This window comes from Fusarium pseudograminearum, chromosome 3 (assembly GCF_000303195.2).
Source record: "Fusarium pseudograminearum CS3096 chromosome 3, whole genome shotgun sequence".
NCBI lineage: Eukaryota > Fungi > Ascomycota > Sordariomycetes > Hypocreales > Nectriaceae > Fusarium > Fusarium pseudograminearum.
Window position 1 is genome coordinate 111027 of NC_031953.1, and position 14577 is coordinate 125603.

Consider the following 14577-nt stretch of genomic DNA (forward strand, 5'->3'; position numbering starts at 1 on the left):
ATTGTATCCGTATGTGTCTAACTGCCGGATCAACCGAATGCACGTGCATTGTGCTGTTCATTATTGCATGGGTTCGGTTGTTAATATTATGCTTAGCTCGTATTGACGAGGCGGTCGGGTTATAATTAGATAAAAACTGGGCTATGCTGTGGATAAACTTGTCTGACCTCGTTCTCGGCGCCACTCTTGGGCTTTATCCCGTCCCTTGTAGCCCCGCTATACCCGTATAGACAATGACAACTTGATGTGATTCCCTTGGACGAAAAAGCAAAGCTGTACCTAGTAGCTCACAGCAACAGCTCACCTTTTTCGTCTGGTACCTTGGCAAATGGCTTTCGGCCGGATGATCGGACAGCACACATGAGTGACGACATTGTGCATTCAAGGAAAAGAAGCATAACTAAAGTGAGTATCAAGACAAAACAGTTCAACATCAACCCAACTAAAAGGAAGGACTAGACGAAATGCAATAGTGATTGAGTGTATTTCAGTGCATTGTTGCAAGTCTCTTCTTCTCGACACCGCTCTGTCTCATCAACGCGCTCATTTCCGCTTGTTTCCAACGCATCAATGGAAGAAAACACAGACCATGGAGAAAGCTCAACAAAAAAACCACCGAGCCAAACCTGTCTGGGAACACGAGGAGCTAGAGCGGGGGCCCAGACGTCACTTCGTGGTCGCCGAGAGAAGCTAGCCTAGTGCCGAATGTGGAACTGTCCCGTGTTCCTGCGCGAGCTCGTGTCCTTCTTCTTGGCCTTGATGTCACCGTTACCTCGAGGCTAGGCTCGGACTTGATGTTTGGAAGTTTGCTAAGATTGAATTGTAACGCATAGATTTGAGTTGGGTTCCATTGCAACAATCTAGTGACAACGTTGGGCTGTTACCTGTTCACATACGACACATGGACTAGCTATGAGTGATTCGTTTGAACTGGAGAAGACTGCTACTGCACTTGTGAGACATGAATCATCTACACCGTAACGTCGTATGTGAGCTAGTAGTTCCCAATTGGGTTAACTTCAATTGAGGGTATTAATCAACAAGTGAGCGTGTCACTTATGTGCATCGGGAGGAACAGCAGCAGTTATGGTGTGTTCTATGTCTAAATAGAACAACTGTCGCGAATAATTGAGTAAAATAATGTACGTGGTTAAGCAAGTACTGCCTGAATTAAATATAGACACGACTTTTCCCACATAGAAGTGACAGTTTCTTCCTCTACAGCAGATAGAAACAGCGAAAATTAATAAATGTCGAGGTATAGGGTATCAGATTTGGCGATGTGCAGTAAAGATAACGCTTATCGATAAGATAAACCATTGCAGCCATGCTATATTTGGAAAAGTAGCCATGGAGTCCCAGTCTAGTCCTCTTGAGGAAGACTACGATCCATTTCGCCAGCTCGCAATTAAACTTGTCCCCACCATCACTGCGCTGGACATGGGATGATTTATGCATTGGTGAGATTTATTCAGAGTACTAGCGGACATCCTCTTTGCATAAGGCGGTGAATCTTTTCTCGACCTGGCTCTGATCGATCTTTTTGTTGTAGATAATCGTATACTGAAAGCAAGGTTCAACCTTGGCGTGGATCTGCATGACGTTCTCTGCAGACCTGAATGGATAGTAGGTAGGTGTCTCTGATCCCAGAAGATTAATCCAGAACGAGTCGCTAATCGTAGTCATCACCGAATAGGGCAGTTCAAAGAGTGAAATCAACCCAGATAGGAAGACACACTACTGGTTTTGGCAATTACTTGAACGATGGATAAGACATGTATTGGCGGCTTCACGTGAACTATTCTGCGACCTTTACTGGGTCCACAAAGCAGTGAGGCCATTGTCGAGACTATCGTGAGGATTGCCGTGATTGGGATAAGGCAAGGCTAATTTCTGATTCAATTCCCACAGCGGGACATCAATTGCTACCAGTTGATTCATTATCCAGTTGCCTGCCCCAATCTCGGCATCAGCCGTTACAACAGAGCGCATTTTTAATCAACAGTCCAAGGTTAGAGATAGACATAAAGGAGCGGATAGCAAACCCAGTCTTAAATACTTTGCTAAAGCAATTAGACAGAGCGATATATCTACTATGCAGCTCAGTGATAGGGAACAGGAGGCTATATCATAGCTTGTTGAATCTATCACTATATTACGCTAGAAATATAGATAACCAAGAGTTGACATGTCATATTGAAGTGATGAGAACACTTCATAATTATACATACATGTCAATAGATTGAGTATCTGACCTTTCTTCGCCTTCCCTGGTTAGTCACGTTGGTCACCAATTCGGCCAGAGACAGGTCTAGAACACTTCAACAAAGGTCAATCAGAAAATGACACGACATGACTCAAGAAACATGAGCACTTGCATACATCTAGACCCTTACTGTTAAGCTCGTATCTATGCAAAGATCGAATGAGTAAAAGATTCAAATCTAGACCCTTCATTATTTAAACAGTTCTCTAGATGTCTCATGCAATCGTGCCACGGGATCAACGTAAAGTTCTGTCATTTTATATTTGTATTCAGTCTGCAGTGCGGTGCAGTTGAGCCCAGTGGCTGCCAAGTGGAAAGTAAGAGCAAGTCGTTGATAGTAGCCCAACGGCTGTGTTAATGGACAATGAAACCCTAAGCTGCGACGTGGCCTGCACGTGGACAATCTAAACCGGCCCGGGTTCCTCAAAGTTGATTAACAATTTAATAAGTTGATAAGGCTTGACCGATCCTTGCCGGTTGTGTTGAATATCAGCACCACGGAGGTGCCGCTCGTCTCGTCAAAATCACTTTAAGCGAGCTTGTATTATCGGAGCAAGACTTCGAGAACAAGACCAGAACAAGACCAGAACAAGAGACGCGAATACAAAAATGCCACGTCGAAAATCTAGAAGACGTCCAAATGCCATGTCGCGGGTCACGTTGAGGATCGACAGGAAGGTGGTTGGCGACAGATAGCAAAACCCCGCAAGCGGCTGGGATTTACCGATGCCGATCAAGGTTGCGTCACGATACCGGGGACCGGACATCGGGCACGGACACAAGAGTCCGGTATCTCGTGAAGCGAAATGCGGAGATAGACGATGCGGGGAAGATAACCTAGAGCCATGATAGGAAGTAGTGATACAACTACCGCGGATGGCTTCACCCAGCTGATGCGTCACTACTACCTGGGAGAGATGGATATGCATATTCGATATCGATGTGACCCGGGGTTGACGGCAAAGAACCGTTCGAGAACGGAAACAAACTCCATGGTCCACTTGGCGCGTATCCAATCCAGTTACCTTTATTTGTCGTTGGAACTAGAGCTGGTCGTCTTATCACCGATCACATGACCGGAAACTCTGCAGTTGTCCGCTATCTTTGGTCGGTTTATCGTTGTTTCAAGGTGCGTGGCGTCTGGCATGAGGATAATGGTCAGCTGTCCAAGTGGACAACAGACAAAACAATATATAGTTTGCTGTGCCCACTAAGAAATCCCAATTGAACTTGTCGGTAAAGCCACCAAGAAGTTACTTCCTTTACATCACGAGGAATCTCACATCTCGACACCAGCATGCTGACTCTTGGTGCTCTTATCTTCTTCGCCATAGCTGCGGCTATCGCGCTGGTCGCCAAGAAGACACTATCCAAACCACAAAAGGAAAGCCTCATCTCAAGAGCTATACCTGCTGCCGCACCACTCACACAACCTCTTCCATCAACATGGTACAAGTCTGACGACATCTATGAACTTGAACGACGCGCCATCTTCTCCAAGAAATGGATCCTGCTCACCCACAAGATGCGATTCGAGCAGACTGGCTCCTGGGTCCGCTACGCTGAAGCTGGCTTCGACTTCTTCCTTATCCGCAATGCCGAGGGCACAATCAAGGGTTTCCACAACATCTGCCGTCACCGAGCCTTCCCAGTCGTGGTCAAGGATAATGGCCAGAACAATGTCCTGTCTTGCAAGTACCACGGCTGGTCCTATGGTATGAACGGACAGCTTGCCAAGGCTCCTCTCTACCAAGATCTCCCCGCATTTGACCGATCCAAGAACGGCCTGTTCCCTCTGCACACCCATGTTGATGAAAAGGGCTTTGTCTGGATCAACATGGATGCCAAGACCCAACCTGAGACTGCCTGGAATGAAAGCAACCGAACAGCCCGCTACAGCTCTTTCAACCTCGACGACTACACGTTTGATCACGTCAAGCAGGATACCAGCAGCTTCAACTGGAAGACCCTTGCCGACAAGTCCAATGCCAACAGCAACGCCCCTGCCGAGGTCCAGGAAAAGGGCACTTCACTCGTCAGCGACTTTTACTTTCCCAACGCTTCCATGACTATCTCGTAAGTATTTGAAACTCAACTCTAAGAATTATAAAGAACAATAACTAACCATACCAGGCCCCACTTCTTCTTCCTCTTGAGATGTGTTCCCACGTCAGCCACCAAGTCTCAACTCCAATATGAGATCTACCGCCACAAGAACGCCAGCAGCGATGAATTTGCCAAGGTCGAGGAGATCCTACAGCAAACCGCCAGCGAACATGAAGCCCCAGCAGAGAAGAACCTCCGAGCAGGTGTGCTTGTTGACCAGACCCCCCTCCAGTTCCAAAACCAGGTGTATCAACTAGTTGAACACCACCGCAAGCTTGAGGGTATCGCTGGACGAGAGATTCGACCTGCGCAACAGATCCTCGACAAATCTGCTACCAAGACTGAGCAGGATACGAGCCTCTTCTCTTCATGTTCTGGCCTCTCGTGTGATAAGATTCAAAAGGATCTTTCTTGGTGATTTGGGAATTGTAAAATAGAAAGGCGCATTGAAAGCATGTTGGTCTAGCATATTGGGTCTACAGTTGGGATAGAAGCTTTGAGTACAGTAGGAAATATCTACAGGAATAGAGTCCCAGTCTAATGATAAAGTATTAAAAATAGCTTTGTTACATTTGCAAGAAACAATTATCCTTGGTCTAGTTGAGCAAGCTGGTCTAACGTGGTTCGGGGATGTACCGGTCATGCTTTGATCGAACGGTACCAAATAGCGATACTGGGTACGAGACACTCCTTCGACGAGTCTGTGATTATTGACCTTTAGAAGACCACGATCTTGCTTTAAGTTGGGAAAAGAAACCCTTCTTCTTCTTCTTCTCCTTCTCCTTCTTTTCATCTTCGTGTCTCTCCATCTCCCTCCCCGTGTCGAGTTGAGTTGTGTTTTGGTTCATGACATCCTGTGCTAGATTGACTGTGTCTGATCGTCCTGGTCCTGCATCCGATCCTGCGTCTGGTCTTGCGTCTGGTCCTGGCTCTATTTGCTGCTGCTGATGTCCTTCGGGTGGTTCTTCACCCTCGAATAGGTCTTTGATCTTGCCTGGGCCAAAGACCCTCTCGTAGACGGCCAATGTTGTGCCGAATTCTTTGTTCACACCAACCTTGATAGCATCGAGAAGCTGCAGCACATATGTCTGACAGTTGTTGGTGATGAGGTTGTAAGTAGGCTGCCTTTCCCTAATGCTTTGGATTACAGATTCACCTGCAATCGTAGTCTGAGCATGGATAAAGCTATGTATGGTAGATTGATCAGCGACTTACCAGCTCTCCTCAATGCATCGTCATTAAAGCGCGTTTCACCGACTGGAAAAGTGCGCCACTCATCCCGATTAACTTTGGCATTCGTGTAAATGACATCGAAATTCTCGTCCTTTTGTGGTATTATGAGTTTACACGTTGTGTGTTAAGTGCTGATACGAACGAATACTTACCATCCAAAGTTGATGTGCATAGTCGCCAACCAAGACTGCCCAGTGTTGTGTCGGATCTGGATATCTGTTGATCTTTTCTGTAATCATTTTACCCAATCCAGTCTCCTCTGCAAACCACTTCCCCGCAAAACCGCCAACTGGATGCCAGCCAACTTCAACTGGCCGGGGTGGTCCATGGACAACGGGTTGCGTCACTGGGACCACATTGGGCTGGCCCCCAAGACCCACAGCATGCTTCAGAGCGATCTCGCCCTTGTTCAAGCTCTTCTTCCTGTAATTGTATTGTCAGTTATTGAGCCAGGGTCCGGGACGGGAAGGGTGCGAAGCCGTCATTTAGACTGGAATGACGTCGAGAACGATAGGGAAATAGCGCATACATGAAGTCTCCCACCTTGTCCCTCTTGCGCTCCGTCTCTTCTTCCGGATCAGCCATGACGTCTGAAGAGTAAAACGCTTCAGTAGACAAATAGAACCAAGGTAACTGGAATAGCTGATATTGAAGTTTGAAAGGAAGACATGCCAAGTTTCAGTGAGGCCTCGCGTGTCAGCTCAGCTGATTCACGTGAGGCTGTGCATTTACTTGGCAGGCCTTATGGCAGCCATTTTCCGATCAGCCCAATCAACGCTAAGAGTCAAGTCTGTCTAGTGTCACAAAAGTTGGCTTCATCTGGTAACGTTGCTTAGTCCGAATTAATTCGGCACTTGTTAAATTAGGGCATGAAAAATATAAAAATGGATTGACTTGTTGTATTGAACCATAGAAGTTCCATAGGGCAGTCACATTGCGTCTCACAATGCCAATTGCAAATAAGAGTGGACATAACATGGGTGGTACACAACATGGGTAGAAATTGATCGTAAATAGTAGACTAATTGACTAAGTCAAACAGTTATCATAGCATGCCGAAAAGGACGAAAGCTGTTATGAGATAATTAAAAGACCAAGTAGACAAAACCATTCCAGAGTTTCCCTGCTCAGGTGAGTCATTGCCGGAAGTAGAAGTCGGTCCCTGTCCACTCGATGTGGCAGATGCCGTTTTATCCGTTGCCGTACCAGTGCTGGTGCCATTGCTACTGGGTTTACCTCCCTCCTCGATGACAGAATCAAGACTGGCGAGGTTAGTGAAGGCCGCCGATTGTATATTGTAATGATTTGACATACATATGAATAAGACCGTTGTTGGTCAGAATATTTGCTTCAATAACCTTGGCATTGTTAAAGAAGATGTCGTTCCCTCTGATACTAACCCGAACTTCGGTGTTGTTCAGAGTCCCAACGACCTGGCCATCTCGAAGATAATTGGAATAAGTGACTTCGTTCAATGTGTGGGCCCTGTTTGCTCTGTTAGTCGACACAGCGGATTGCGTTCATGCAACCTACAGCAACGCTCCAGCCAAGTCTTGCTTGGAGAGTTTAACGTCTGGGCTTCCCGCGTTCTTGAAAGCTTGAGTTGATGGAGCCAGACACGTAACATTCCGGGAGGCGTCTAGAGCAGGCCAAAGACCTGCTTTAACCAAAGCGCCATTCAGAGCAACAAGTCGGGTGTCTTTAATAGTGTGGACAGTGTTGGAGCAAGATCTGGGAGGAGAAAGAACCCTGAACGAAAACCCACAGTCAGTATCAATAGATTAAAGAGGCATACTACCCACTTGTCAACAATCTGGAACGAGTTGATATTGTTAGTCCCCCAAGAGCCATCTACTGCAGTCATCTTGACATCCTGAGCCAAGCCTGCTCGTAGCATGACATTCGGCCCACCAAGGTCATCGTCAGCTCGCTTGTCGTTCCGATCTTGCCTCGAAGCAAAGATCACTTGTCCATCGGAGCCTTTTCCGAATTGACTTTGAATCTGAGGTCCTGCACTCCTGTTGTTGAATTGTGAATTTTGCAGCAGAGTGGGAACCGACAATCCTCGTGGGGTTTCAAAGTCTGAGGATGTCAGAGAAGCTGACATAACGTGATATGAAAAGAAGACTTGTAACTCTGTCTGATTGAGCTCTGTTACATCAGAGACACCGGAAGCTTTCAGATAACCCTCGATGGCATTGTTGGTAGGGATAAGAACAGTGACATTGTTGTCTTTTTCAGATAAAGTTGTGATAAGAGCTTGGGGAGCAGAGCTAAGCAAAGATCGAAACAGAGAGAGAGATGAGTAGTTGGAAATCACCCCAGCCAATTCTTCAGGAAGGGTTTGGGTAACGGCGACTGTTGAAAAAGCCGAGATCAGGGCAACCTGGGCGCAGATAAAACCTCGCATCGTGTTCAGATCATTCAGATGCAGTCAGAGTAAGACGGACAAGTTGGAAGAGTAGCACAGATCCCAAGGCAGACAAGGCCACCTATTATAATAGCTCTGTCCCAATGCTGTGCACCCATCTCACTGAGCCTAGTGTAGCGGCGAAGCCAACAAACCAGAGTCAGCTATGTAGAAGAGACCAATGAGTGATGGAACAGACAAGCCACAGCTGCAAAAGCGATGCGGGGAATGCCGCAAAATCGACCACACCGATCTTCTATTAACAAACGCTAGAATAGGAACGCCCAGCTGAAAAATAGTGGACAGCCCAGGCTAAGTTAGTTGATTGCTTTGCTTTAGTACCACGTCTAGACCACACATAAGACATTTGTGGCTATGGGATTGAGAATGACAACGAATTGACGTCTACTAATTGTCGTAAGCACTCAGGTATGTGGCGCTGAATAAAGACGCTATCTTAGTATCAACTCCGTACTGCAGTGGAAAGTGCTAAATAATGTGGTAAGTGGATGTACTACTGAATACTGCTTGAATCGTTGTTATTGTGAGAATTGTATAATTGTGAAACTGAAAGGACAGTGACTTTATCAGAGTAGATGTACTAATCTATGCAATCTCAAATTCGCCGCTCTTGCCAGTGAAACCAGTAATCTTGCCAGTCAGAGGTGCCTTGCTGTCACCGTTATAACTCAACCTGTATGTTCCTGCCTTGACGTCTTTGGCATCCTGCCAACCTGTCTCCCAAGAGATCTGAACTTCACTAGATCCAAGCAGTCCATCAAGTCGTTTCCATTCAAAGACAAGATCCCAGTCCTCATCAGAACGAACTTGAGTCCACTTGGAGCCGTCTTTCTTCTCAACGGCTGCATAGGTAGATTCGAGGTGCAGATTATTGCGTGGGTTAGCTCCAACAAATGTAGCGGTAATAGTCTCTCCAATCTTGAACTTTGACTTTGACACATCTTTCACGATGTTTCCAAATTTGGTCCCGGTCTTGGGATTATCATAGACAACACCAGTGACAAGAGACAGAGAGTTTTTACGGTTATCAGGAGCCGCAGGACCAGTCGGAGGCTTCTTAGCACCATCCTCTCCGAGAAGATAGCCCACATAAGTCGATGTAAGGTTGATGTAGGCGTCAAGACTGTGCCTTCCGTGGACTGTCGATCCACCTTCGTAGCGCTGGGCATCATACTCTTCAGGAGTGGTGACATAATGAGCGTAGGTATTACCCGGCCCTCCTGCTACAACAATAGGCTTGACTCCATCTCCGAGGCCACCCCGGCCTTGGATTTCGTTGCTGATACTCTCGCGCCAACGTCGTGAGGACATGGTTGTGAGTTCAGGAGCCGACACGATGATGAAGAAGTTACCAACACGCAACATTTGAATGTCGACGATGTTGGGCGCCCAGGCATAAGGCAACGTGATCTCGCCAGCGTCAATCAGAATCGGCTTTGGCGATTGGCATTCAACTTGCTCTTTCGTGGGGTTTCTCAGAAACTTGGATACTATGGCCCAGAGTGGGCTAGCATCCGGAGATCCAGAGTCACCCTGCTTGAAGTCGAAGTACCCAGGACCGTCAGTTGTTCCAGCTGCGAAAGAGTACCCAAATGCTGCTGAACATGTCTTGGCCGTCTTTCCATTGGGGAGCACGAAACTGTAGTCAGACATGTCATGGAACGAGTGGTAACCCACGACACTGTTTCCAGACACTGCATCGCCACTCCCATCCTTCATCTGATCATAGAGCTTGAAAGCCTGCTCATAGACGCGACGACCAATCTCCCAGCAAGACTTAGTACCGCCATCATCCAAACCCCAAAAAGGGCCTCGACCATGACAGGTTTCTGTTTTGCCGCCGCATGTTGAGTCCTTGAAGTCGCATTGCTTCCCCGAACCATCTTCGCACCAAGCACCTTCGATATTTGGAGTCGTATCTGCCACGGCAGCCTGCGAGAACCCCGCCACAAAATCATCCGCAGCCCCGTCGGTGCCCCGGACAGCCTTTTCAAGTAGATAGGCACTGACGCCTTTATTGTCGCCGGCGACAAGAGTGTTGTTCATGTGAAGGCTTGTACCATGGACTGAATGCCAGGTCAAAACTCCAGTGACCTTCTTGTCTTCTTCTCGGGTAAACATAAGCATAGTCAACTCTTTGTCGACTTCATCTTTGTATTTCTGTCTCTCAGATGCTGGATTCTGTTGATAGGCATATAGACTTCTGTTGATGTTGACATCATCTATGCGTATCTTTCCAACGCTGAGACGTCCTTTAGAGAGACTTTCATGCGCTCGCTTGATTGATAGGACCGCGCCGTCCACAATAGCCTGATACGACTGCTGGTTCAGGCCCAAGGCGGATATCTGGGGCATGAGATAGTTGTTCCATCCTGCTGGACCAGAATGAGAGTGCGTTCCAGTAATGGCCACGTTATCGGCCGTGTAGACTGCATAGTCAGATCCAAGAGCTTCAATTCCCTCAAGAATGCCTCTTCGAACTGCCGTGTCACCGGACTGAGCATCAAGAACCACGTAAATAATTCTTTCTTTAGGCTTGTCTGGGTTTCCGATAATGAAGGCACGCGAGTATATTCGTTGGCGCAAGCCAGTTCCTGTCTGGGATAGTTCGGCATATCCCATGAGGTTCAGCTCGACTACAGGACCAGTAATGTCGGCCTTGCCAACTCCGAGATAGTGTACATCACCATCAGCTCGCTTGGACAAAAGGCTGTGAGTATCTTTCGGCAAATGGTTGAAAGCCAAACATGTTGCCAATTGAACGAGGAAGGCACCCAGAGTCAGGTACACTAACAGGACATGAACAAACTTGGAAGAAGTTACTGTATGCATTGTCACTACTCAGGATTCAAGAACGAGTCATGAGGTGAGTAGAACCGATATTTCACTTTAAAAGCGCTTGAGCATCGTGTATTTATAGCCGCATTTCACATTGCTAATCATGTGGCCATATGTTCTCCTGAGCAGTCCCATTGCATTTCAGCTCGACGATAACAACACATATAATAAGAATTGTTGGGCTCTTTCAACGGATGTGTTTGCCGAAACGAGCTAATGAGATACATCCTGGTTTCCTTGATGATCGCTCCTACGTGGGAAATCTACCACCTGCAGCAGAGTATCAATTGTGGGGTTGCAAACAATTCTGTTTGAGGAGATATGCCGATAGATGCACGTTATAGTAGCTATAAAAACAAGGCACACGTAGTAGTATCCGGATATGGGACATCCTGTACGGCCGGTATGTTGCAGCTATGTTCGAGATAGGAAGCTCAGGTAGACGCCGCAGTGGTGGGTGAATACTACTCCAAGTCATGCCGATGCTACTACTTGGGTATGGTCAAAAGCAACCCTGCATATATGCGTCAGAACATATTTTTGTTTCCCCTCTTTATTGAAACAGACTACCTAGGAGATCCATTTGTTGCAATGCACTTATTGATTGCTATTTTAGTATATTTAATGTGTATTTGATACATGGACATGCGATTATTACTGCTCAAGTGCAAGGGAGTAAAGAGAGAACATGTATCTGAAATACAGGATGTATTTAATATGCTTGGGAAAGGAATATTTATTGTATTTATTCTATAACTACACAGTAGATAACTACTGAACTGCTTAATAGATAAATATTTTATTGTGCTATTAAATCACGGACGGTTATTGTTATGACAGAAGGTTATTGCCTCATATAATGATTTGCAAAAAGATCTCGAAGAGACGAAACACTAGACAATAGATGTCGATTGAGTATATGTATTACGATTATGAAATAATTAACCCTAGTAGAAGAAGTGGTATGTACTGACTAGATAGTAGACAAATCGTAGCTCCGTGTTATCTAAAAATCGGGGAAGGTTGGGGTGGTTCTTCCACAATCGTATCGGACAAAGTACTTGTTGTCTCCACCGTCGCCGTTAACGATAACCTTGCCGCCAGGAGCCTTGACTTCGGCGATAAAGTTCAGCTCGCCCTGAGCATTGGCCCACAGTAGACGGAAGGGAGTGTAAGTGCCAGCCTCGAGCTCAAGCTCAAAGGTCTTGGAAGTGCCACCAGGGTAATCCTGCTCGAGATCGGCGTTGTCACGTGTCCAAGATGACAAGGCCTTGTTGCCGAACCAAACAAGTGTGATCTCGTCAGAGTTGGGGATGGTGACTTCGTAGATACCGGTCTCGGGAGCGTAGAGGAAACCACGGTGGTTGACGGCCTTGTACTGGAACATCTGTTCGGGGCTGCCCTCGTAGATAGTGAAGGGCTTGGTCCAGTCAGTGTCGGGCTGAATACCGATACGCTCAGTGACGCCTTTGTAAGTGGGGGTAGCATCATGGAAGAAAGTGGGGTCAAAGTCTGAGAAGCGAGGCGCATCAGCGTTGTAGAACTGATGCGTGTAGATGGCATAGTCCAGGCCACCGTTATCGCAAGACTGGTCAGCAGTAGGGAGAGCAGTCTCGGTGGTGGTTGCGGTGCCAGATGTCTCAACCTCGGCGGTGGTGGTACCAGCCTCAGTGGCGCTGGTCTCAGCAGCACTAGTCTCGGCAGCACTGGTGTCGGCAGCAGTGGTAGTCTCTTGGATCACAACAGTGGCAAGAGTGGAGCTCTCAACGAATGTGCTAGACTCATGCCCAGTCTCGCTCTCAGAGATGATGGTAGAAGACTCCGCGCTGGTAGGGACAGGCACAACTGTAGCGGTAACAAGAGTCGGCTCAGCCGTGGTGGTGGGAATGATGGCCACAGATGAGACAGTTGTCTGGGGAAGGGGCTTGCAAGGTCCAGCGACAGCAAGGTTGGCAAAGGCCAAGCCTGCAATAGTAATGATCGACTGCATACCGAAGTATTGGTAAATGAATGACTGGTAAAGAATGACTGGAAAAGTAAAAGAATGGATGATCTGAGAAGAGCGGAACTGCAGATCGTGCGAGTGCAGATCATTATATAAACTACAGCATCAACACGAGTTACTTCAAATGGCCTCTCAACGTTACATGTCAAAAGCTGACTCGCCTTACGGTGCCAAGAAATGTTTTGTTTAATTGCGATTGTGCTATGACAAAAATAAAACTCCACCGTTCAGGTGTTTGTGTCTGGGGGTCCCGTGTTCTTGGACCATGATTGTTTCTTGACAAGGTTGACTATACGCAATTGGGTTAAACAATCGTTACCGACATAAATTAATTTAACGGCCTTGGTGGGCTGATGTGGTGCATGGGTAACGGCTCGTTCATCGTATAGCAGCTGAATGGTAATAAACCTGAAACAAGTTTTCTGTAACCGAGTTGAAATTTGCGTCATGGCGTTGGATGTGGTCTATAAATTCATCTGTTAGGTAGCTAGGTTTGCAACTAGAAGAGCTAAAAGAAATGAGACTCCGTCTTGAACGGCATCCTCGGACGACTTGTCAGTTGGAGCTAAAGAATGGCTAACCTCAGAGGGACAAAGCTGAAAGACTAGCCTACCAGCGCATTGACTTTATTGGTTAGCCCCTGAGACGATTCACCGTAGAATCAACTAGCCCCCGTATGTTGTTCTAAGATGTCCATGGGACTGTATGTATATGGCTCAGAACAACCCTTCAAAGATTTAAAGAGTAGCTTCGTTGCCTATCTGTAAGTTATTCTTCCTGGTATGTGATGTTTAATTTCAGTAAGCTTCTTGCAGGCGGCACTGCCAACTATCATTGTATGTTGAGCACCCGGACGTCATGCTCAGTGTCTTTAGTGACGAGTCATCCAAGATGAATGCCCCTAACAGCACTTGGTGATTGCGACAACTTTAGGCAAAATATGCCTTTGGCTACCCTACATCAAGACTTATACAAAGTTGGTAGCGCATAAACATAACCTTGTTTTTGCACATACCGGCTCAGCAGCTAACAGTACCTCATCAATCACAAAACTCTATATCAGAACCCAGGTAGATAAGCCCTGTCTATTTCCCATTTGGCAATTTGGCCGACAATAGTCCAATCCGGACTTGTGCCACCTTTCCTGCCCAAAAAGGGGACAGAAAGACCGTGAAAAACGTAAAACGTGTCTCCAATAGCGACCATGTCGGTATCATGAGGCAGTCTTCCTCCTGTACCATCTTGAAGAACGAAATTACTGCAACCGACCCAGGATTCTGGATAATTAGGTCTGTCACCATGCCAAATGCACCTTGTAACTGTTCTTCGGTGCCATATCTCATACCAAGAGACTGGGTAGGCTGCTGATGTACCATGCATGCGTATGCGAGCATGATCCTTTGCAATATGGAAGTGTTCCGCTCCAATTAAGTATCGGTATCATATGCTTGCAAAGTGGTGTCTGAGCTACTAAGTCATAACTGACATGCGGATAACTCTCCTTATCGACGAGCGGGCGCAGTAATAGACTGGTCAAATTCTAAAAAGCTGCTGGTGGCACGATTCCAGTACCTACGTCAAGCGTGGTGGGAATGCTAACCGAAACACATTGACCAACAATAATTGCAGGCAATGTAAAAACGGTTCCATTTATGTAAGTTACCTCCAAGACAAGGCGCAAAGTGTGTATCTCTTTAA

The 14577-nt window shown here is 46.7% G+C and overlaps 6 protein-coding genes across 6 annotated transcripts, besides 1 other annotated feature; 2 read left to right on the forward strand and 4 right to left on the reverse strand.

The window, feature by feature from the left end:
• Positions 1 to 1479: 1479 nt before the first annotated feature.
• FPSE_12403 (uncharacterized protein) lies at positions 1480 to 1992 on the reverse strand (the record flags this gene model as incomplete). The annotated part of the gene is made up of 2 exons (XM_009265520.1): positions 1480 to 1615; positions 1817 to 1992. The coding sequence occupies 2 exons, from the start codon at positions 1990 to 1992 to the stop codon at positions 1480 to 1482; spliced, it is 312 nt and encodes a 103-aa protein (XP_009263795.1).
• Positions 1993 to 3563: 1571 nt separating this feature from the next.
• Positions 3564 to 4790, forward strand: FPSE_12402 (uncharacterized protein; the record flags this gene model as incomplete). The annotated part of the gene is made up of 2 exons (XM_009265519.1): positions 3564 to 4342; positions 4400 to 4790. The coding sequence occupies 2 exons, from the start codon at positions 3564 to 3566 to the stop codon at positions 4788 to 4790; spliced, it is 1170 nt and encodes a 389-aa protein (XP_009263794.1).
• Positions 4791 to 5079: 289 nt separating this feature from the next.
• Positions 5080 to 6190, reverse strand: FPSE_12401 (uncharacterized protein; the record flags this gene model as incomplete). The annotated part of the gene is made up of 4 exons (XM_009265518.1): positions 5080 to 5528; positions 5588 to 5696; positions 5758 to 6028; positions 6135 to 6190. The coding sequence occupies 4 exons, from the start codon at positions 6188 to 6190 to the stop codon at positions 5080 to 5082; spliced, it is 885 nt and encodes a 294-aa protein (XP_009263793.1).
• Positions 5131 to 5169: a microsatellite.
• A 2431-nt stretch (positions 6191 to 8621) lies between the features above and the next one.
• On the reverse strand, positions 8622 to 10868 carry FPSE_12400 (uncharacterized protein; the record flags this gene model as incomplete). Its single annotated transcript, XM_009265517.1, has 1 exon — positions 8622 to 10868. One exon carries the CDS (start codon positions 10866 to 10868, stop codon positions 8622 to 8624), a length of 2247 nt encoding a protein of 748 aa, XP_009263792.1.
• Positions 10869 to 11880: 1012 nt separating this feature from the next.
• Positions 11881 to 12864, reverse strand: FPSE_12399 (uncharacterized protein; the record flags this gene model as incomplete). The annotated part of the gene is made up of 1 exon (XM_009265516.1): positions 11881 to 12864. The coding sequence occupies one exon, from the start codon at positions 12862 to 12864 to the stop codon at positions 11881 to 11883; it is 984 nt and encodes a 327-aa protein (XP_009263791.1).
• A 704-nt stretch (positions 12865 to 13568) lies between these two features.
• FPSE_12398 (uncharacterized protein) lies at positions 13569 to 13870 on the forward strand (the record flags this gene model as incomplete). The annotated part of the gene is made up of 3 exons (XM_009265515.1): positions 13569 to 13642; positions 13681 to 13715; positions 13845 to 13870. The coding sequence occupies 3 exons, from the start codon at positions 13569 to 13571 to the stop codon at positions 13868 to 13870; spliced, it is 135 nt and encodes a 44-aa protein (XP_009263790.1).
• Positions 13871 to 14577: the final 707 nt, after the last annotated feature.